The sequence below is a fragment of the Dendrobates tinctorius genome, unplaced genomic scaffold (genome assembly GCF_039654945.1).
Source record: "Dendrobates tinctorius isolate UK_male_01 unplaced genomic scaffold, ASM3965494v1 ptg000144l, whole genome shotgun sequence".
NCBI classification, from domain to species: domain Eukaryota; kingdom Metazoa; phylum Chordata; class Amphibia; order Anura; family Dendrobatidae; genus Dendrobates; species Dendrobates tinctorius.
Window position 1 is genome coordinate 10,900,458 of NW_027361811.1, and position 22,513 is coordinate 10,922,970.

General features: G+C 42.6%; 1 protein-coding gene across 1 annotated transcript in view; it reads right to left on the bottom strand.

Annotated features, from left to right (window-relative positions):
- Positions 1 to 10,582: 10,582 nt before the first annotated feature.
- Positions 10,583 to 22,513, bottom strand: part of RMI1 (RecQ mediated genome instability 1) — a 40,467-nt gene continuing 28,536 nt past the window's right edge. The window contains exon 2 of the mRNA XM_073546017.1: positions 10,583 to 13,072. Coding sequence (XP_073402118.1) covers positions 11,520 to 13,064 — 1,545 coding nt within the window. The 5' untranslated portion in view covers positions 13,065 to 13,072 and the 3' untranslated portion in view covers positions 10,583 to 11,519. The remainder of the gene's footprint in view (positions 13,073 to 22,513) is intronic.

The window sequence follows — 22,513 nt, forward strand, 5'->3', positions numbered from 1 at the left end:
TGTATATGAGGAGCCTTTAGACCAGTGATTGTGAAACCTTTGAGAAAGTGCCTAAACTGCAAACCAAAACCCATTTACTTATCGAAAAGTGCCAACACGGCAATTTAACCTGAATACTGAGGTTTTAGTTTAGAAAAAACAACTTATTCAGAGTGCATGCAGGGGCAACAGAGTGCAGGCGGGGACAGCAGAGAGCAACCACAGACAGGAGCAGGAGTACCTGACTGCAGATATAAAGGAATATGCTTCCTATCCTGGTATATGCACTTCACATCCTGGTATATGCTCCCTCATCCTGATATATGCTCATATGCTCTCCCCTCCCCCATCCTCATATATTCTCCCCCCATCTTGATATATGCTCTGCCAATCCATCTATAAGCCTCTCATCCATGCATATGGCCCCATCCATGTATATGCCACCATCCTAGTATAGTATATACTCTCACAATCTATGTATATGACCCTCATCCATGTATATGCTCCCCGTCCTTGTATATGTTCCCCCAATTCATATACACTGCTCAAAGAAATAAAGGGAACACTCAAATAACGCATCCTAGATCTCAATGATCTGAATGAATGAAATATTAACATTGAATACTTTGTTCTGTACAAAGTTGAATGTGCTGACAACAAAATCAAACAAAAATCATCAATGGAAATCAATTTTATTAACCAATGGAGGCCTGAATTTGGAGTCCCACACAAAATTAAATGGACTGTTGAGAGTGTGTGGACCCCATCTGGAATATAATGTCCTTAAAACAAGTCAAAATGATGCTCAGTATTGTGTGTGGCCTCCACGTGCCTGTATGACCTCCCTACAATGCCTGGGCATGCTCCTGATGAGGAGGCGGATGGTCTCCTGAGGGATCTCCTCCCAGACCTGGACTAAAGCATCTGCCAATTCCTGAACAGTCTGTAGTGCAACGTGACATTGGTGGATGGAGCAAGACATGATGTCCCAGATGTGCTCAATCGAATTTAGGTCTGGGGAACGGGTGGGCCAGTCCATAGTTTCAATACCTTCATCTTGCAGGAACTGCTGACACACTCCAGCCACATGAGGTCTGGCATTGTCCTGATGAGGAGGAACCCAGGGCCAACCGCACCAGCATATGGTCTCACAAGGGGTCTGAGGATCTCATCTCGGTACCTAATGGCAGTCAGGCTACCTCTGGCCAGCACATGGAGGGCCATGCGGCCCTCCAAAGAAATGCCACCCCACACCATTACTGACCCACTGCCAAAACGGTCATGCTAAAGGATGTTGCAGGCAGATCGCTCTCCATGGCGTCTCCAGACCCTGTCACGTCTGTCACATGTGCTCAGTATGAACCTGCTTTCACCTGTGAAGAGCACAGGGTGCCAGTGGCGAAATTGCTAATCCTTGTTTTCTTTGGCAAATGCCAAGCGTCCTGCACGGTGTTGGGCTGTGAGCACAACCCCCATCTGTGGACATCGGACACTCAGACCATCCTCATGGAGTCAGTTTCTAACCATTTGTGCAGACATATCCACATTTGTGGCCTGCTGGAGGTCATTTTGCAGTAGCGGTAGAGGAAGTGGAGGAAGCGGTTCTGCTGCTGGGTTGTTGCCTCCTACAGCCCCCTCCAAGTCTCCTGATATACTGACCTGTCTCCTGGTAGCACCTCCAGACTCTGGACACTACGCTGACAGACACAGCAAACCTTCTTGCCACAGCTCGCATTGATGTGCCATCCTGGATTGTACCTGAGCCACTTGTGTGGGTTGTAGAGTTTGTCTCATGCTACCACGACTGTGAAAGCACAACCAACATTCAAAAGTGACCAAAACATCAGCCTGAAAGTATTAGTACTGAGATGTGGTCTGTGGTCCCCACCTGCAGAACCACTCCTTTATTGAGTGTCTTGATAATTGCCAATAATTTCCATCTGTTGTCTATTACATTTGCACAACAACATGTGAAATTGATAGTCAATCAGTGTTGCTTCCTATGTAGTTATATTCTGTTGTTTAAGTGTTCCGTTTATTTTTTTGAGTAGTGTATATGCTCCCCATCCTAGTATGTGCTCCCCCATCCTTGTAGATGATGCCCCATCCTAGTATATGCTCTCCCATCCTTGCATATGCTCTTCCATCCTTGTTTCTGGCCGTCATCCTGGTACATGCACTTCATTCTGGTATATGCTTCTCCTCCTGGTATATGCCCCCATCATTATATATGCGCCCTCATCCTTGTATTTGTCACCCCATCATTGTATATGGGCCCTAATACTGGTATATATCCCTCATCATTGTATATGCGTCCTAATCTTGGTATATGCACCCCCATCCTGGTACATATCCCCCATTATTGCATATGCACCCTAATCCTTGTATATGTCTCCCATCCTGCCCATGCCGCTGTTCAATGCATAGAAAGAAGAAGAAAAAACAATAAACATTGCTACTTTTGAAGCCTTCAACTGATTTTATCGTCTAAGCCACAGGGGGCTCATGACGTCACTACCATACGCCCAGTCGCGTGTACGCCGAAGTCAGCTTCTGGCCTCTAATTTGCCAGCAGCGTGTATTGTGGTGCACGGCCCCAGCAAGCAGGGCTGTGGAGTCAGAGTCGGTGCTCATTTTGGTGGAGTCGGAGTTGGTATAAAGTGGACTGACTCCGACAATATATAAAAAATTGGGTACAGTAGTTCAATGCAGAATGTGCTGAATATTTTTTCATAGGAATTTGGGAAAGTTATGAAATGTCCTATAAATGGCCGTTCTATTCCTGATCTAAGGCTACATTCACACACACAGCGTTTTTGCTGCATTTTTTGAGGAAACATTTTTCAGCTGCAAAAGCAGATCAGCTTTTTAAAAAACCGCATCACCTGAAAGGTTTTTGAGCCCATAGATAATGTTTTCAATAGAAAAAGCAGATTAGAAAAACGCCACACAAACTGACATGCTCATTCTTTGTGAGGATCGATTTTTGAGCCCAAAAACGGATCCTCACAAAACGATGTGTCTGAATGTCATATCTTGAGACCCATTGACTTTGCCGGGATGCCCAGAGTCACTGCATTTTACTGCAAAAAACGGATCTGCAAAAACACGGTGTGTGAATCATGGCCATAGCCAGCGAGGGGCAGGGGGGGCAGCTGAACCCCCTAGAAGCAGGGGCACGCACCTATCAAAACTCACTTGTATGCTGCAGTGCTCCTGTTCTGCACTGGCTCCAGACTGCAGGGGGCAATCTCCCCTCCACTGTCCTCTCTTCTGCAGTCTTCACCAGAGAGAGGAGGGGGAGGGGTGCCTGCCCTGCACAGGATCCGATTCCTGGGCCCCGAGCTGGAGAAAGTGAAAAAGTGAAAATACTACTGCTCATCTCTGTCACAGGAAAGTAACTAATGCTAATATTGTAGTGGATTATTATGTGCTCTCTGTAAAAGGAAGATCTTAAAAAGACTCTTAAAAGACGCTTCATGTTTCTTAAAATGGATGCCTGCACACGTCACAGAGTGAACTATTTTGCCATCAATGCTCGATATGTTTTTGACAACAAAGAAATTGTTACCAAGACACTGGCAGTAAAAGATACTAAAGCTCATCGCAGCAGCCAGTTTCTCCAGGCCTTAGTGGAAAAAGTTCTGCAAGATTACGAACTCAAAAAAGAACAGGTTCTTGCTATTGTAACGGACAGTGTGGCAAACATGATAAATACAATTAAACTGATGAATGAGAGTAATGAACATCAGCTAGAAGAAAATTTAGGATTCAGTATGTTTGAGATGGAAGGCCACAGTGCTATTCATGTAACTGAGGAACAAACAGATATTACAACAGAAGAACAGCAAAATTATACTGTAGAAATAGATGATCTTGTTGAAGGTGCTTCAGAACACTTTCCTATTCATCACATGCGCTGTGTTGTGCACACGCTGCAACTGGCAATAAGAGATAGTCTGCAAGAGGGACATGCTGGAAATCTGATTGGAAAAGTGAGGAAATTGGCTATTGCTGCCAGAACCCCTAAAATTGATTCCATCTTGAAGAGATGTGCTGGGAAAGGGGCAATTTCGATCAAGCCACTCAGTGGGGCAGCACTTATTTAATGATTGAGCGATTGCTTGAACTAAAACCGTTTCTTATAGATATGGCGAACCCTCAGGTAACCCTAAATGAAGGTCAATGGACACAGGTGGCTGAATTGAAGGAATTGCTTAATCGCCCATTTACTGACTAAAAAATTACAAGCTGAGGATTTAACTCCTGGCATTTTCATAAGGGAGTGGAAGAACTTGCTATTTTGCCTGTCCCAATGAGAAGGTTTAATCGCAGATGGCATGTCTGCTTCAATGAAACGGCGACACAGCTATTGGAAAATAAAATTTTTCTGGCAGCTGTTTGTGGACCCAAGTCATCGTATACTGCTTGATGATCAACAGCTTACTAAAGGAAAAGAAGCTCTGACTGAGGTAGCAGTTAGGATGAGTGGCCTACAGGAGGACTGCCAGGCGCAAGAGGACTTGGGTCCTGACAGTGCTACTGCTGCCATATCTTCATCCTCATCAGATGAGGAGTTTGACTTTGACAAGTATTTGGATGACATGGAGCAGGCAAAGTGTTGCCTCATGGAAAAAGATTTCACTCTGTCTCCTATAGCAAGCAGATTGACCATATTTCAGCAAAATGTTTCACTTGCTCTCAAAGAAATAGAAAAATGCAACCGTTCATCAAAACTGACTGTGCATGAGGCAATTCCTTTATACCCGGAAATTGTTAGAGATGTTGCCCATGTGGTTACGGCTTTGCCTCCAACCCAAGTTAGTGTAGAGAGGTTGTTCACTAGCCTTAAAATTATTAGGTCAGATTTGAGGTCATCTATGAAGGAGGATCTGATGGAGGCAATTCTAGTTCATAGAACAAATTCATAGACTGCACAAATGTTATTTAGTATGTTTTTGTTGAAAACTGTTTCTTGCCACTTACATAGTTGTATTCCAATAAATATATATTATGTTCTATCTAAATATTTTGATTATTTTATCATAAAAATGATTAAATCTTTGATGTTCACATTGTACTACAATAAATTTTTCACTTAAATATAAGCAATATATGTGGGAGTCGGAGTCGGTGTAAGGGAAACTGAGGAGTCGGAGTCGCAGGTTTGGCTTACCGACTCCACAGCCCTGCCAGCAAGTTCATGCGCTGCAATACACTTCAGCTGGATGTGTGTCTGAGGATGCAGATCCAGCTGAATTAGGGGCTGGCGTCACCTGGCTCCTCACCCTCCTGGTCCACTGATGCGACGGAACGGCGATGGCGCGTGTGCCGACAGGGAGGGCTGTGTGTGCACCCTCTGGCAAACGTACCCTAGGTTCTACACCGCTGCTCTAGACCCACTAAATCCTCTTGCGGTACCCAGAGAGATTTATTTCTCTCTAAAGATTGATGAATCACACTGAGGTGATCATTAAACTTAGAATTACACACAAGTTTAAAATGTGGAACATAAAACTCTAAAATGTCTGCAAATGTCATCATGGTTTGTATTGGAGGCTGATTGGTCAGTCACCAATGATTGCCGATGGGCCCCTGACGATGAGCAGTGTGATAGGCTACTGTCTATGACAACAGCAATCACTGCTCATCCTTCCAGGCTGTAGAGAGAGGAGGTCCTTATGGTGCCTTGAAAAAGTGTTCATACCACGGGTACTTTTTCCCGTTACGCCAACATCAATGTCATTGGTGAACGGCAAAGGAAATGAAACATGGTTTTCTACATTTTTAAAAAATATACATCTGAAAATTGAGAGGTGAATTTGTATTCATCCCCCAGAGTCAATAGTTTGTACGATCACCTTTCGCTGCAATGATTGCTGCAAGTGTTTTGGGGTATGTCTTTAGACATGCCATTTAGGGAGCACAGTTATTTGAAAGTACTCTGCTCAGATGAAAGCAAAGTAGAACATTTTTGGCTAAATACATAGCTAGCAAGGCTGAAAAAAGACATTTGTCCATCCAGTTTAGCCTATATTCCATCAGAATAAATCCCCAGATATACGTCCTTCTAAAGAACCTAATAACTCTAAGATACTATATTTTTACTCTCCAGGAAGACATCCAGGCCTCTCTTGAACCCCTCGACTGAGTTCGCCAAAAACACTGTGTACTGGAAAACTAACAGCACATCACCCTGAAAACACCATACCCATCATCAAACATGGTGGTGGCAGCATCATGCTGTGGGGATGCTTTTCTTCAGCAGGAACAAGTTACACATACACATATATACACACCTCCACAGAGTTCTTCTCTGCATCAGCTAACGCCACGGGACACAATCAGGCAGCAAAGTTGTTGAGTCTCCTTAGCGCTCACCATACAACCTCAGCACCAGAGCAGAAAACAGAAGCATTGTTCTGCCCATTCTGTGCAGCAAGATATTTTTAAGTGCTGTTCCAGCTATTGCCAGTAAGTGTCATAAGTTGCCCTTCTCTTTTTATTCATGAGTTTGGAATCTTTTGTTCTCCCAAATGGTTAACTGTTCAGAACCGCCCCTTCTTCCTGCCCTGGTCAACAACATGTAACCATTCCTGCCTGTTTTCTGAGTATCTCACATGTGCTCAGCTCAGCTCTCTGCAAGACCATTGCTTATAACAAGCGGATTCCGGTAAGGTTTAATGCATTTATGAGTATATGTTATGCATCTCTGTTAGCTGGCCATAATGAATTCCTCATGATGTTTGCAATGCATGTTCAGCTCCTGTAATGCTAGTACACTGCATGATAGTTATGATCCTCCGTTCAGTGAGTGTAAAGCTGGCGGCCATTAGTTGTTAGAGACATCTTTCACTTTTATTGCTGTGTATGTTATATTGCTCAGCTTCTATATAAAGCATGCTACTGATATAACAGCATCCTGTATCATTGCTACTGTTGTGATAGTACCTTGTCTTGCTGTGATTACCTGCCAGTACTGATGAATTGTATATTGTCTACCAGTACTGACATGCTGCTTTATCTGTTTCTTATAGATTTTACCTGAATCATCCACATTTTGTTCAACAATCTCTGATATCATCTAAAACTCTGTACAACCCCTGATCTCATCTGCTGCTGTGTTCTACTATACCATCTTTTATCATCTCCCACTGTTGTCCATATCATCCCAATAAATATAGACTTAAGCACCCATACAGTCTTGTTTCTGGGAGTGGATGAAAGGTTAAGCGATATGCTGGAATCCACATAAGCGTCATATGTGGAAGGCAGAACAAGCATGCTATGCCAAACATCACACGTGACCCACGCACAGGACATCATCAGAGCGCTAGGCAAGAGGAGCGGCATCCTGTGTCAAACAGCTCGCATGCTCAGTCCCATGACTAAAGAAATTAGCCAAATCAAAGTCTCTTCCAAAAGGAAAAAAGACACCCATCTTTAGACAGTCGTTTTTGGGGTTCTTGCCCCTTGTCAGCACAGTGGTTGGATAGGTGAGAGGCTTCTGAAGAGCTAATTTATACACATGCTCCGTGCAACCGCATGGGATCCACTCATATCTTCCCATGATATTAGAATAGTTTGTAGTGTATTTCGTAAGGTGGAAAAATAGAAGAGCATTTATAATGTTTGAGCTCCTTTACAAGAGGAGCAATCTAATAATCATAGCTATAGAGGGAAGTTCATATGCCCCCTGCTGTCCAACAGCAGGAAGATAACGACAGGCTTCATGCCACCCTATGCTCACGATATATACCCTTAGCTGCCATGCTGTATTGCCACACCTATCTGGAGCAATCCGCTATTCCATATATTCAGACAGTAGCGCTAAACCAGATCTTCACTTATCAGCTTCCCTGATGATTTGTAAACCATGTATTAGAATATTCCTGACTTTACCCAATATTATCGCCAGCTGTGTTGCGGTAATTTAGCCATATTATGTTCTGTCACTTCTACATTAGCAGCAACTGAGGACCTGCTGAGTAATTACTCTGCAACCTTATAACAAAATGCGCCAACCAGCCATAATTGTATTCTCAACTTTATTAACAGCTTTGTCTTCAAACCTGAAGCGTTGCCGATTATTTGTTATAGATTCTTGAAAATAAATCAATTACAAATATTACCAATATGAATAGTCTACAGACAAAGGGTATGCTTAGATCATAGAAAAATAGTGTATTTATAGATGACAACCCTGGACTTTTCAAATAATAGGCCACCTAAAGATGTTGCTTAGTGATAGCTGGAACTATATAATTCTCTGAAGTCATTCCTTTTGGTATAAATTGAAGGTCCATCTACAATGCAAGATTATAGTGAAATAGCGTTCCAAGTAACCTTGCAGTGTGAACAGGATGCTGCACAAACAACACATCATTGTCTTATGTAAACAGGACTTGTGCTGCCGAGAAAAAAGGACAGCCTGTACACACTTGACTATCTATTACAGATTGTTCAGTGAGCATCTTAAATAAGATTGGCCATAAATAAGCTAAAAACAACCACTGATCAGAAAACAGGTCAGATCAGAAGGCGTTTACTAAGCTACGTCTTCTCTTGTAAATAGACCCTTCCAATAGATTTTCTACACTAAATACAGCTACCCAAACAAGATACATTTCAACCAATATGCTCGTTTTAACTGATGTCAGACTTGTCTCCCATTGGGCACATCTCGTATGTCATCGGTCGGCACCTGGAACGGAAGCTGCCAGCAGCGGATCTTGATGATTTGTGTGCCCAAGTGCATTCATTGTGGCAGAAGAACCATTAATTACCTCTTTAAATCAGCCAAGATGTGTAACTGCGTATATCTCTGGGCATGGCATTAATACTTGATACTGAATAAACCAAGAGGTTTTTTTAAATGGTGCTTTCATTTTGTCACCATTTTATTATTTATTGTTATAGCGCCATTTATTCCATGGCGCTTTACATGTGAGGAGGGGTATACATAATAAAAACAAGTACAATAATGTTAAACAATACAAGTCATAACTGGTACAGGAGGAGAGAGGACCCTGCCCGCGAAGGCTCACAATCTACAAGGGATGGGTGAGAATACAGTAGGCGAGGGTAGAGCTGGTCATGCATCGGTTTGGTCGATCGGTGGTTACTGCAAGTTATAGGCTTGTCAGAAGAGGTGGGTCTTCAGGTTCTTTGTGAAGGTTTCGATGGTAGGTGAGAGTCTGATATGTTGTGGTAGAGAGTTCCAGAGTAGGGGTGATGCACGAGAGAAATCTTGTATGCGATTGTGGGAAGAGGAGATAAGAGGGGAGTAGAGAAGGAGATCTTGTGAGGATCGGAGGTTGCGTGCAGGAAAGTACCGGGAGACGAGGTCACAGATGTATGGAGGAGACAGGCTGTGGATGGCTTTGTATGTCATGGTTAGGGTTTTGTACTGGAGTCTCTGGGCAATGGGGAGCCAGTGAAGGGATTGACAGAGGGGAGAAGCTGGGGAATAGCAGGGGGATAGGTGGATTAGTCGGGCAGCAGAGTTTAGAATAGATTGGATGGGTGCGAGTGTTCGAGGGGAGGCCACAGAGCAGGAGGTTGCAGTAGTCAAGGTGAGAGATGATGAGGGCATGGACTACGGTTTTTGCAGATTTTTGGTTGAGGAATGAACGGATTCGTGAAATATTTTTGAGTTGAAGTCGGCAGGAAGTGGAAAAGGCTTGGATATGTGGTTTGAAGGAGAGATCAGTGTCAAGGATTACCCTGAGGCAGCGAGCTTGTGGGACTGGGGAGAGTGGGCAGTCATTTACTGTAATGGATAGGTTCGTTGGGGGGGGGTCACGTGAGATGGGGGAAAGAATATGAATTCTGTTTTGTCCATGTTAAGTTTCAGAAATCATTTACATACCTTTAACATTTCTTTCGCTCCTGTGATATTCATACTTGCACAATTTTTCATTCTTGGTGTTACAATTTCAATGTTGAAGAATGTATACAGATCACTAGTGTCCTTTTAGCAGTTTCCGACTACCCAGCCTTATAAGTATATAGGATCCATTGAGAGAAGACTGATTTTCTGCCACTTTTAGCAATGTTGCATACTTGTCACAATCATTGATCACTTTACCCCAACAGAATCCTCTTTGGTCAAGTTGGAGTTTAGTACATTTGACTGAGTGGCATCGAACATTTAAATGGGCACAGTTGCAACATTAAAAGGAATATGCCCATCTCCATGATCCTATCCCAATATGTAGCCTTAGGTGTAGTAATAATAAGAATAGCAAATACCGCCAATTAGAAATGTAGTATAGTTTCTTGGAGATGGAAATACCCCTTTTAACTCCACTATCAACTCTACCATGTGATTTTTTTTATGGTCGATACTATTGGCACGCACAATTATATGAATTGCAGGAGGACAGGTATTTGTAAATTTGTGCAGTTATTTCTGTGCTAGCACCACCTTACTATGCAATCATTGCAATGTGAAATAGGGGCAAAGGTTATGGGTAGAGAGTACTATGTAATTTTGTGAGAAGAATCTGCTGTATATGATAACCAGGTAGGTTGTGTATGGGTGCTATGGTTAGATGAGTAAAGAATGGATTTCAAGTTTAGAAGAGTCTAAAAGAAAAACTTGAAAAGCTATAAAATACTTTAATCAGTCAAAAATTACATTTGGTCGGTGCAGTAAAAAAACTTAAACTGTTGACATTTCCAATTAACTTATTGCATTTTTCTTTTATGCCCATTGAACTTTTAAAAATAATTGAGAACACTGATCTTGCCAAACCCATTTGGCTTCTTGCATTTAAGTGGCAAGATCACTGTGTACTATTCACATAGGGATTTAAATATACAGGTTCATTTAATAAGCAACTGCTGATCGGTGAACTTTTAGGGATCGACAGTCGTTTAACAACCTGTTTACACAGGCAGCCCAAAGTAAATGGCACACACTGAGTGATCTGCCACAGATCGCTCAATGCACATAGGCCGCCATTGTTCTCAGCAGTGCGAGTCCTTTTTACACAGGATGATGCGCTGCCGAGAACAATGATCTTTTGCGCTGCACAAAAGATCGCTACAAAACCTTCCCGTATAAACAAGCTGCCGATCAGAAAGATTGTCGTGAAACGAGAGTGAAAGAACGCACATTTATGATAATCTTCAGGGTAAATCCACTCAAACATATAGAAAAACTATACACTTATTAAAATACCCAACTGTAAAATACTAAATCTAATAGTTTGTATATTACACGGTTGAGAAATCGAAATATAAAACCATTTAGCCTCTTCAGCCTCACCCCAAGTGGCCATCTTCCAATTGATTTTTCAAGTCTTTGCATAACGCGGGCTATTTTAGTGTAAAAGGAAACATGGAAGATATCCAGGTACGCATTAATGGCCAGATAGCATCAAACCTAAATGAAAATGACCCAATATGGTAATTTCCAACATCTTGCAATAGTTATTTTTTTAACAATATGAGCACATTCTTGTGTGTCTTATTACAGTCAGTTAATACACTTTACAAGGGGAAATAGCAGTCCTCTCAACGTGTTCCTGTTCTTATGGATTTAACCTTCTCCTCAAACTTACACTCATTTCTTCACTGACGTCCTGTAGAGCGAGCACATGTGCTTCAGATGTTGTAGGGTTGTAGGAGATGGTCATTATCCCACAGAAATCAGTCAGGATCGTCTGACACTTCTGAAGGCCATCTAACAGTTTATGCTGCTGGCTAGAATCCCGTTTAAGCCGTTTCATTTCAGGCACTGAAAACCCTATAAGTTTTGTGAGGACTTCATCGCCAAACTCAACATCTAGGTATCCAGTGCCATCAGATATCTTGGCTTTTATACTCCAAATGCCACTAGTGCTGGTAAGATTTCCATTTAAAGTCACAATAAAGGCCTTTAACTTTACACATTTGACAGATGCACTTGGGTAAGACAATACAGCTGACAAGTAGGTAAATGGGGGAAGATCTAATTGACTAGGGACTACTTCAGGTATTGAGGTTTGATTAGTCGATGGAGTACTGGAAGTGATTGCTGTAGAAGCAACTATTTCTGGAGATGAACGGCTCATGATCTCATCCTGCCCCACTGTCATCTCTTCTAATTCCCTTTGAATTTCTTCCTCTAAAAATAAATCATCATCTAAATCATAAGCCTCATCCATGGTACTTGAAGCTTGAATGGTTTCATTGGAAGCTGTGACACGTGCGAGACTAATATCGGATACTTGTGTCCGTTGGCGATCCACATAGGAGACCCTTGAACTGTGACTTGAATTTTCACATCTACTGTAATAGCCACTGTCAGGAACTGTATTATTATTGATTGACAACTCCTCGCTCTCACCAAGACCTGCTAGAAGATCTTCATCTGATAAGTCTAATGCTTCCACAATTGCCTCTTGTGGCCTTGAAGTAACTTGATTTTGCACTGGTGTTCGTTGGGATAAAGCATCTTCTTCCATACCAATCAGTCTCGAAAGAACTTTATCTTGTGCATATTCTGCCATCAGAGCTTCCACTTCTCCTCCAATAACTTTCACATTTTCGGATTTAAGGAGAAGTACACCTAGACGGCAAGATATAGTACCCTGTAACAGGATTTTTGTTCCTGGTGGAAGTCCAGCATGAAGCACTTGTACAGTTTGGTACTCCATTCCCTGAACATTCTGAATGCCATCCGTTAACTGTAGCATGAGCATTCGGGATGGTTTTGACTCCCAGGAATGTTGAGTCGCTTGTGTTGTAGCTGTAACCTGGTCATTTGCATTTTCCCTTCCTCTCTTTTTCTGCAGTTGAGAGTATGCAGGCTGGCTAACATCAACCAAGGAATCTATCTGTATGGCATAAAACCCATTTAGTTCAGATTTTAGGGAATCCAAGACGCCTGCAGGTAGAACTTGCTGTTCCAAGTCTCTTAGATCAGTAAGTAGCCATTGTTCAAAAACTTGTTTATTGATTACAGCCTGAGACAGAGATGAACCTCCATTTTCTTCCTGAATCCAGCTAATGCAAGCTTCTAACCATGGATCTGGAACTTTAATGTGCCAGGTTGATGACAGCCATGTCTTCACTCTATTCGCACAGGCACTCATTTTGAAACCTAGGAGAAAAATAAAATATTATGAGCCCTTTTATCTGAAGAACAAGATTTCAAAATTAGTCATTCTAATGGATTGGAGGGAGAGTAGGAAGGCTTCCATACACCTTAGTCATCCATTCCCACCAAAATCAAGAGGGTTCCGCCAACTTTAATGTATATGGAGACTTTTCAAAAACAGCGCCTCCAGCGGAGCAGTTTTAGGAAAAAGACCACCAACTTTTTCCTAATGCGGCTTGGTCTAGGACTCTAGACTCTAGGTAAACCTCGGCAGCTCTACTGTCGGAATAAGGATATTGTGTGCAAGTACGCCACTGCAAGTTAGGTATTCTGCATAACTTGGCAAGAAAAACGCAGCAGAAAAAACACGGGTTTTTGCTGCAGATTTTCCCCTACTCTTTAGTATGCTGACATGCTGTAGATTTATATCTGCACCAAACCTGCAAGTCACAAATAAGCAACGTGTTCAGGAGACTTCAGGAATCTCATTCACTTTGCTGGCACAGGAAACCCTTCAGGTTTTTTGATAAATTTGCACTGAAAAAACGCAATGTGTGCACACAGTCTAACGGATAAAATTGAATTAAAATCAGTTAGAAGCACTACCTAAATCTACATTACATCCCCATTTAGCCCCAGTATTAATGCTCCTCTAAACAAAAGAAGAATTTTATGTTGTGGAGCTGCAATGCACCTACATCTAACACAAACAAAGAGCACAGAATGACAAATGTGCAAAAATACCTTGCAGTAAGACATATGACAGTAGTCAGCAAGTGCTGATAAAAGGTAATAACAAATACAGGGTATTTAGTCAATACTTTTTTTGCAAAACAATGTATGCCAAGCAGCTCCACCTCGTCAAGGTAACCCGTATTGAAGCAGTCCCTGTCTAATGTATTTAAAACCTGAACATATGAACAGTGTCTAAATGAGCAGGAATAAGACAGGCGCTTTCTAGTATGGACACGTGGTGCAAGACAGCTCCTTGTTTTTAATACACCTACATGTAGGCCGATGTGTCACACCCATTTATTGGGATTATTGCACTTTGCAGTTTCAGTAAGCTGCAGCATGGAGCGTGCTTGAAGTTGCATCTGGAAACATTTAACAGTATGCACTACTGAAATAATTGACCTCAATCTGCAGCGGTTGCAATACTATAACGGCGCAGTCAGACGGCTGTATATATCGGATGGAGATCGTAAAGTAACATATGGACTGGCCAGCAGCTTCATGTATTTCTATGCAGCCGTCCAGTCCGTGCTCTCGATCCGATTTATACGTCTGCACCCCAACAGGATATACTTGCATGCATTTGACTCTACAAAAGCATTTCACTTCCACACACCATTGTTGCTAACTGCCTTTACTACGAAGACACAAATCTTAGGCCGGTTTCACATTAGCGCTTTTTCAGCGCACGCACGGCCGGGGGTAGCTCCGCCCCCAAGCCGGCTCTCTGCCCGGCGTGCCCGCCCCTTGCTTGTAGCGGCGCCTGCGATCGGCGCACCCTATCTTTAGCATCCGAAGTTTGATTTTGGCGCGCACGGCGCACCGTCAAAAGTGCGCAGCGCAGGTCAAAGCGCAACTAGCGCACGGCCTGCGCACGATCTGCGCACCCTATGCTAAAGATAGGGTGCGCCGATCGCAGGCGCCGCTGTCCGCTAGTAGGCGGCGCTACAAGCAAGGGGCGGGCACGCCGGGCAGAGAGCCGGCTCGGGGGCGGAGCTACCCCTGGCCGTGCGTGCGCTGAAAAAGCGCTAATGTGAAACCGGCCTTAGACAGAAAAGCAAAATAAAAGGGCAAACAAAACAAGCTGTGCAAGGTGTTAAATAGCATTTAGTAAACTGAAATACTCAATAGTAAAAAAAAAAAAGTGTGAGAAAAAAAAGCTCTTCTACTAAACTACAACACCGTTAAAGAGCAAAATACAGGGAGAATGACATGAACTAAAATCTGTTCAACAATTTTTAATTTGCAAATCCCTTAATTAATTATATAAGGTCCAAGGCCAGCCAGTGGCAACAACTTTCCTAAACTTTAAGACCAACACTGTAAGGAATTTGTTATTAAGGTACCGGCTGCAAAAAAACCCCCAAAAACTCTTCATCTAAGTTTAGCATGCTTGTTCACATAAAAACAGAAGCTATTATTAAAATCGTGGAATCTGTCAGCAGGATTTTGCTACCCCATCAAAGAGTAGAATGATGTAGGGGCAAAGACCCTGATTCCAGGGATATATCACTTACTGGGCTGCTTGCTGTCATTTTGATAAAAAGCAGTTTTCTCTACTTCAGATACATCAACTCTCTGAATGTTGAGCACCACTGACTGGCAGCTTTCTGTGTACGCTGTGCATAGCCAGAAAGCTGACATTTGGTGGCGCGGTTATACAGAACCCATGAATATGCTTGACTACCTGGCAGCAGGTTTACTAGCCTCTAGTTATAATCTCCTGCTGATACAAAGAGAAGGCTGGTAGTGCAATAAGAGACTGCGCTGCTGTGGTAGAATTCAAGGTATCTTTATTGCCAACGCCTTTCCTGAGCCAGTCCCAGTTCACTTCATCAGGGCATGAAAAGATCAAAGTACAACCGCTATCATGTTTGAGAACATTTCCAACTGAAATTTGTTCTATAGGAACCCGTTGTATAGAACACGGCTGATGATTGATGATCGCACTGGGCCTAATAACCAGAAGAGGATGCGGACAGGAGGATTGCAGGACTCTGGTCCAGCAGCCACAGAGTAGCGACATGGTCCTATGACTATTTTTGTTCACCTCTAATGCCCATCCAGCCTGTCAATCAACAGTGATTTTGTAACAATAACCAAATTTCATCCGTGCTAAAATAACACTTATCACTCACATTAACATCTGATTGTCACTATAAGGGCCAATCCAGATGGAGCACATTTGTCCCTCTGCAGTGCAAATTTAGCTGCTATATGTGAACAGGGGTCTGAGAACCTAATTCAGAAGCATCGTATGGCAATCGGATGTTTATTTTCAGCATGAAATTTACATAGAAATCCAAAACAAATCCTCCATGTCTGATCAAGCAGTCAAATTCGGCATAAACTGCCCATTGGATCAGAACAGAATAGAGGACGCACACTTTTAGGTCAGGTCTCTAATGTCAATGTCTAATGTCAAAGATCATGTTTATATTGTGTGTGATGCCCTGCTCCCCTTGTTTTTTAAATATTTTTATCATGTCTAGTCTTGCATATTTGTCTATGGTGTGCTTAATAAAGTTTTGCAATTAATGAATTTGATTTTTGTATCATGGTTTTCAATCTATTTTAGTGCTCAAGTAGTTTTGTATGTATAAGTTTAAATTGTCTACTTGAACCAACAATGTACCTTTATTTGACTTTATATTGGGTTTTGTACTCCGTTTTTCTGGTATTATGGTCTTGTTCACTGCCTGAAATGGGAGTATACAGTTGAAAAATGATGTCCAAGAAAGTATTTGTTATGATAGTGTAGCAACTTTTGTGGCAAAAAAAGGTAACACTAAAAACTGCAACTGACCCTGCCGGTTCCTGTACAGACTAGAGATCCTGACCTCACAGTCCCGAATGGTTCCTGCATGAGCTGAGATAGCCCTAACCACAGACTAGATGATTGCAACTCGGGCCCTATGCTGCCTGAAAGGCCGTCGAGCGCTTAACATTCCTCCTAAAGAAACCAGAGGGCAGAGCACAGTGCAAATTACCTACAGAAGGGAAAAGGTGCTGAAATTGAAAGAGATCCCAGAGCGAATAAAATAAAAGACGAAATACAAAATAAAGGATTAAGAGTGTACTGCTAGAGAATATGCCGCCTACTTCCTAAAAACAAACATGGGTGCAGGGTAAAGAACATACACAGCAGCGAGATAAACCCCAGCTGGTCTTTCACTGACTGACAAACTACACAATATAGCTGGACATCCAAATTAGACTATCACCAGCAGGAAATACCAGCAAGGGAAAAGTATATAAAGCCACAAAGAGAAAGAGAAAAAAATCCAGCTCCCAAGCGAAATTCAAGTTTTCAAAATGTATTCCAACATGGACAATAGACAGATCAGCTCCAGGACTGCATTAGCTCACACAGGAGCGATAAAGCGACGCGTTTCGATCGCTACATGCGATCTTTATCAAAGCTGGCATGTCAAGATCACACACAAGTATAAAAAGAGACAGGAACCATCATCAGTAAGAGAACCTTTTGGTCGCATGACTTTTTAGTATTCAACGAAATCACATGAATTTTTGATAAAATTGTGACATTTTACATCAACAATTTTTTTTTACATTTATGTGGATACATCTTAAATGTTTTTTCTATATAAATTTGATGTAATTCTTATGATCTCGTTATTTGGTGAATTGCATTTTTTAGAACAGGACCTTCTGATCATGTGACATGTATTAGTTAGATGATTGGTTCCTGTCTCTTTTTATACTTGTGTGATCTTGACATGCCAGCTTTGATAAAGATCGCATGTAGCGGCGATCGAAACGCGTCGCTTTATCGCTCCTGTGTGAGCTGATGCAGTCCTGGAGCTGATCTGTATATTGTCCATGTTGGAATAAATTTTGGAAACTTGAATTTCGCTTGGAGCTGGATTTTTTTCTCTTTCTCTTCATGGAAATCGACCACTGCAGGATGGTGTTCTGCGCTCCTATTGAGTTGGTGAGCTGGCTTTATATCTTTATTTGTATATAAAGCCACACCCAAAAGGTGATAGGGCAGACAAATGAGTAAATGAAAACACCTGTTACCTTAAAAAGACAAAACATGTATAACAGAAGCTAAACACCTGGAGAAAAAGTATATCTGCTATGGCTCGGCAGACAGAGAAGCCAACCACAAAGCACAGGCTCAAGGGTTCGAACCCAGACGCACGACACAAAGCACACTGTGACTCAGTTTGCAGCATTACTGTCAATAGCCCCGTCGGCTACCGGACACCCGAATCCCATTATGAGTGGATTTGGACCCAAGACCCGACAGGGACAAAGAACATATGCTATATCACTATGTGAACATTGCCTAGCAGAGGAAGACCAAAATGCAAAAGTGTAAAAATAATTATTGATTACTTAGAAAATACAAAGTCACTAAAAGCAACAAGGCAGTAGAGCCCACAGGTCCTCTTTGAACATACCCTATAAAGACTGAAAAGGAATATGGTCTAGATAGTTTACCTCAATTATACAAATATACATTTTCCGTGCTTTTTAAATAAACAGGAGCATCTTTTGCGTACACAGGCATTGCTTTTGTAACATCTGTTGTCGGAGGCATTTTGTAAATATGCAAATAGGTCTATTGTGCCCGTCTACGGCTTTTATGAATCGGTGATTATACAATACCTTTGTGTGGGAGGCACAATAAAGAGAGAATGTTTCAGGCAACAATTTATTCTAAATGACTAAATGATGAAATGTCAGACGCGCCAGCCATGTCTGAATGATTTTTCTATCGCATTGTAAACCCTTTTGCGTGACATTTGCTAAGATTCACTGTTCTGTGACTCAAGATGAGGGTGTTTCTTCACATTTCTAGATCCAGGACTACTGTGGCAGTACTTTACTCCACCAATTAATGTTCTGCATCCTTGTTGCAATGGCAACCAAGGCAAACTGCCTGGCAGAGGGAGGAGGGCAGCCTTTCCTCACTCGGAGCTGCTAGGTGGTGCGATGATTATGGTTGTAACATTATGGGGCACTATTTGATCACTAGAAATATAGAAAATATTTTCTTGTTACCCAGGCATTGAAGTATGGCTTATTTCATTTTTTTTTTTTTTTTAAACATGAATCTTTTGTAAAAAAAAATAAATACATTTTTGCCAGACAACCCTTTTGAGATATTGGAGCAGGCTCCCACAGAGCCCGTAGGGGTATACGCAAAACACACTTTAGCACTGTGTGTTGCCATATGGTAGACCTTATTAGTCTAGCATGTGTCGAGGAGTGCCCTCCCATCAACCTCCATAAAGGGGCATGCTATGGACACTGTGGGCCTGATTCACCAAAACTGTTGCCTATGTCAGTCTTGATGAGGGGACGCTCCCGATCCATGGAGTCGCATATACTACTTAGTGAATCAGGAGAGTTGGGCAAGTGGTGATCACCTTTGTGTGCACCTCTCCACAAGTCCTACTCCAGTCCCTGTTGGAATGAATGAATCTGACAAGCAGCATTCGCCGCACTCCCATCCCGACTCTGCCCACTTTGTCGGAGCTGGGAAAAAAAATGACATGAATGACAAATGTTGCAAAATGTCTTGCAAAACTCGAGTTGTGCCAAAATTTGGTGACTTTTCAAAGCGCTTTTATGCCAAAATACTAGCTGAAAGTTTTTATGAAACAAGCCCTATTCAAATACATGAAGCCTTCGGGTGGGTTCACATTGCGTCTAGGCAGTCCATTTAATGGATTGCGTTACACCGCGGCATAACGCGATGTAACGCATCCGTTAACGCTGCCATAAGCTGCCATTAACGAGCACATCGCTAACACGTTATAATCGACATGCGCTAGCGATGTGCCGTCAGTCTGTGACGGACCCTCGGACGCGGTCTGCAGCGTTTGGGGGTCCATCACTGCTAGAGCAGATGGAGAGGCTGCGCTAACGAGATCGCATTATGGAGTAGCGGTAATGCAGTTACGCAATGTGAACCTAGCCTTATACTGGTGTTTAAATGGGACGCCTTATGGGAGTTCAGCAGCACACCGCTCCTCTGCCTCCCGCTTTCCTGTTGCTGACAGTTCAGGTCGGTGGTATGGAAAAGCAAAAATGCACCCAAAACGGTGCCTCTGCAGCATCGGAGAAGCGCTTTCAAGCTCAACGCAAAAAGAAGCATCCCATGCAATCCTATGGCATTCCGCACATGCTGTGCTAATGCTGCGGATTTTTCCGCGGCGGAATTGCACCGCGGAAAAATACGCAACATGCTCATTCTTTGTGCGGAATCGCAGGAAAATCCGCACACATAGGAATGCATTGTTCTGCTTACTTTCCGCATGTGGCTGTGCCCACCATGTGAAAAGTAAGCAGAACATTTGCGGATGGTACCCACGGTCTGGGGAAGAGGAGATTCTCCTCCAGGCTCTGGGTACCATATCCCTGTAAAAAAAAAAATTAAAATAAAAAAATTGTCATATTCTCACCTTCCGGCGTCCCACGCAGTGTCAGCAGGCCTCAGCGATGCTCCCGGCAGGTCCCGTTCCCAGTGATGCATTGCGCCAATGACCTTTGATGACGTTGCGGTCTCGCGAGACCATGACGTCATCAAAGGTCATTGGCGCAATGCATCACTGGGAACGGGACCTGCTGGGAGCATCGCGATGATCGGGAACGCTGCGCGGGACGTCGGAAGGTGAATATAACCCGATTTTTTGTTTTTTTTATTATTTTTAACATTAGATCTTTTTTACTACTGATGCTGCATAGGCAGCCTCAATAGTAAAAAGTTGGTCACACTATGTTTGATGAGTGTGACCAACCTGTCAATCAGTTTTCCAAGCGATGCTACAGATCGCTTGGAAAACGCTAGCATTCTGCAAGCTAATTACGCTTGCAAATCACTAGTTTTTCCATGGGGAAATAGGCGGGAATTAAAATGCTGTTTTCTCGCATATTTCCCGCAGAATGGAATTCCGGAATTCCCGCGGCAATTCCGAAACGTGTGCACATAGCCTTAAAATTAATCCCTGTAATTTGCCTTTTGCTTGACTGAGCGAGAGCAAAATAAGTTAGGGTCATATACAGCAGGTGAAATAAGCCTTACGTCCGAACCCCCCGAATGTGAGCTCTGCTGTGAATCATTTTCGAGCGTGTATGCCCACTCCAGCGTAGCAGACCATGTCTGTGCCGGCCCCGAGAAGGCATATACACCCGATAATGAACGGCAAAGCACTTGTTCGCTCAGCCTACACCATTATAGTCTATGGCCCCATCGACGCATATGTGCGAATCCAGTTTTGTTGGGGATTCGGACAGATGCCCCAGACGAGGCCACCGAACGGGTGCCTGAAAGCAATGTGGAAGCATCCTTACTGAAATTTAATACTTTAAACAAAAGCCTTTGTTGGTGATGACAACTTCAAGACACCTCCTGTTTGGAAAAACTAGTCGCATGCATTGCTCAGGTATGATTTTGGCCCATTGTTCCACACAAACACTTTTCAAATCCTGAAGGTTCTGTGGGCTCCTATAAACTCTGAGCTTTAGGTCGTTCCATAAATGTTCTATTGGATTCAGGTCAGGTGATTGGCTTGGACATTCTAGCAGCTTTATTTTCTTTCTTTCTCTGGAATCAATTGAGTTTCCTTGGCTGTGTGTTTCGAATCATTGTCTTTGCTGAAACGTCCACCTTTGTTTCATCTTCATCATCCTCATAGACGGCAGATTTTTTTTTTTATCAAGAATGTCTTGGTATATTCATCCATTCATCCTTCCTTCAATGATATTAAGTTTGCCAGTGCGGTTTGCTGAAAAACAGCCCCACGCCAGGATGTTCCCACTTCCAAACTTCACTACTGGAATGGTGTTTTTGGTGTGATATGCAGTGCCTTTTGGGCTCCAAACACTGTGTATATTATGGTATCCAAAAAATTCAATTTTTGTCTCATCAGACCAGACTATATTATCCCAGTATTTCACAGGCTTGTCTAGTTGTTCTTGAGCAAACGTTAAACGTGCTTGAACAAGCTTTTTGTTCAGCAATGAAGTCTTCTGGGGTGAGCATGCATACAGGCCATTCAGGTTAAGTGAATTACTTATAGTTTTGTTTGAAAAAATTGTGCCTGCTGATTTCCAGTCTTTATGTAGCTCTCTACAGGTGGTCATTGGCTCTTGGACAACTCGTCTGATAATTATTTTCATTCCTCTATCTGCAATCTTGCAGGACGCACCTGATTGAGGCCGGATTTATGATGTTCTTTCCACTTCCGGATTATGGTCCCAACAATGCTCGCTGGAGCCTTCAGTAGTGTAGAAATACTACTTTAAGAAATGCCCTCAGTATGTTTTGCAACGATAAGGTTGAGAAGGTTTTGAGACAGCTCACTGTTTTTACCCATCATGAGCAGTTTCTTGTGTGGCACCTTGGTAATGAGACACCTTTTTATAGGTCATCAGTTGAACCAGCTGATATTTTCACTAAGTGGCAGGATTGCTTTCTAATTACTGATAGATTTCAGCTGGTCTTGTGACTTTCCATGGCTTTTTGCACATCTTTCTTCATGTGAGCAATACTTTTTCCCTGTTATTTTTTATTATTACACATAATTTATGGAAATCAGTGGTTTGATTTTTTTGACTGTATGGATTGGATGAGTTGTTAGGCTGGTTTCACACTTGCGTTTTTTTGCGCTGTTTTTTGCGCAAAAAAACGCATGCGTTTTTTCCCCTATCTTTTACATGGGTGCGCATACA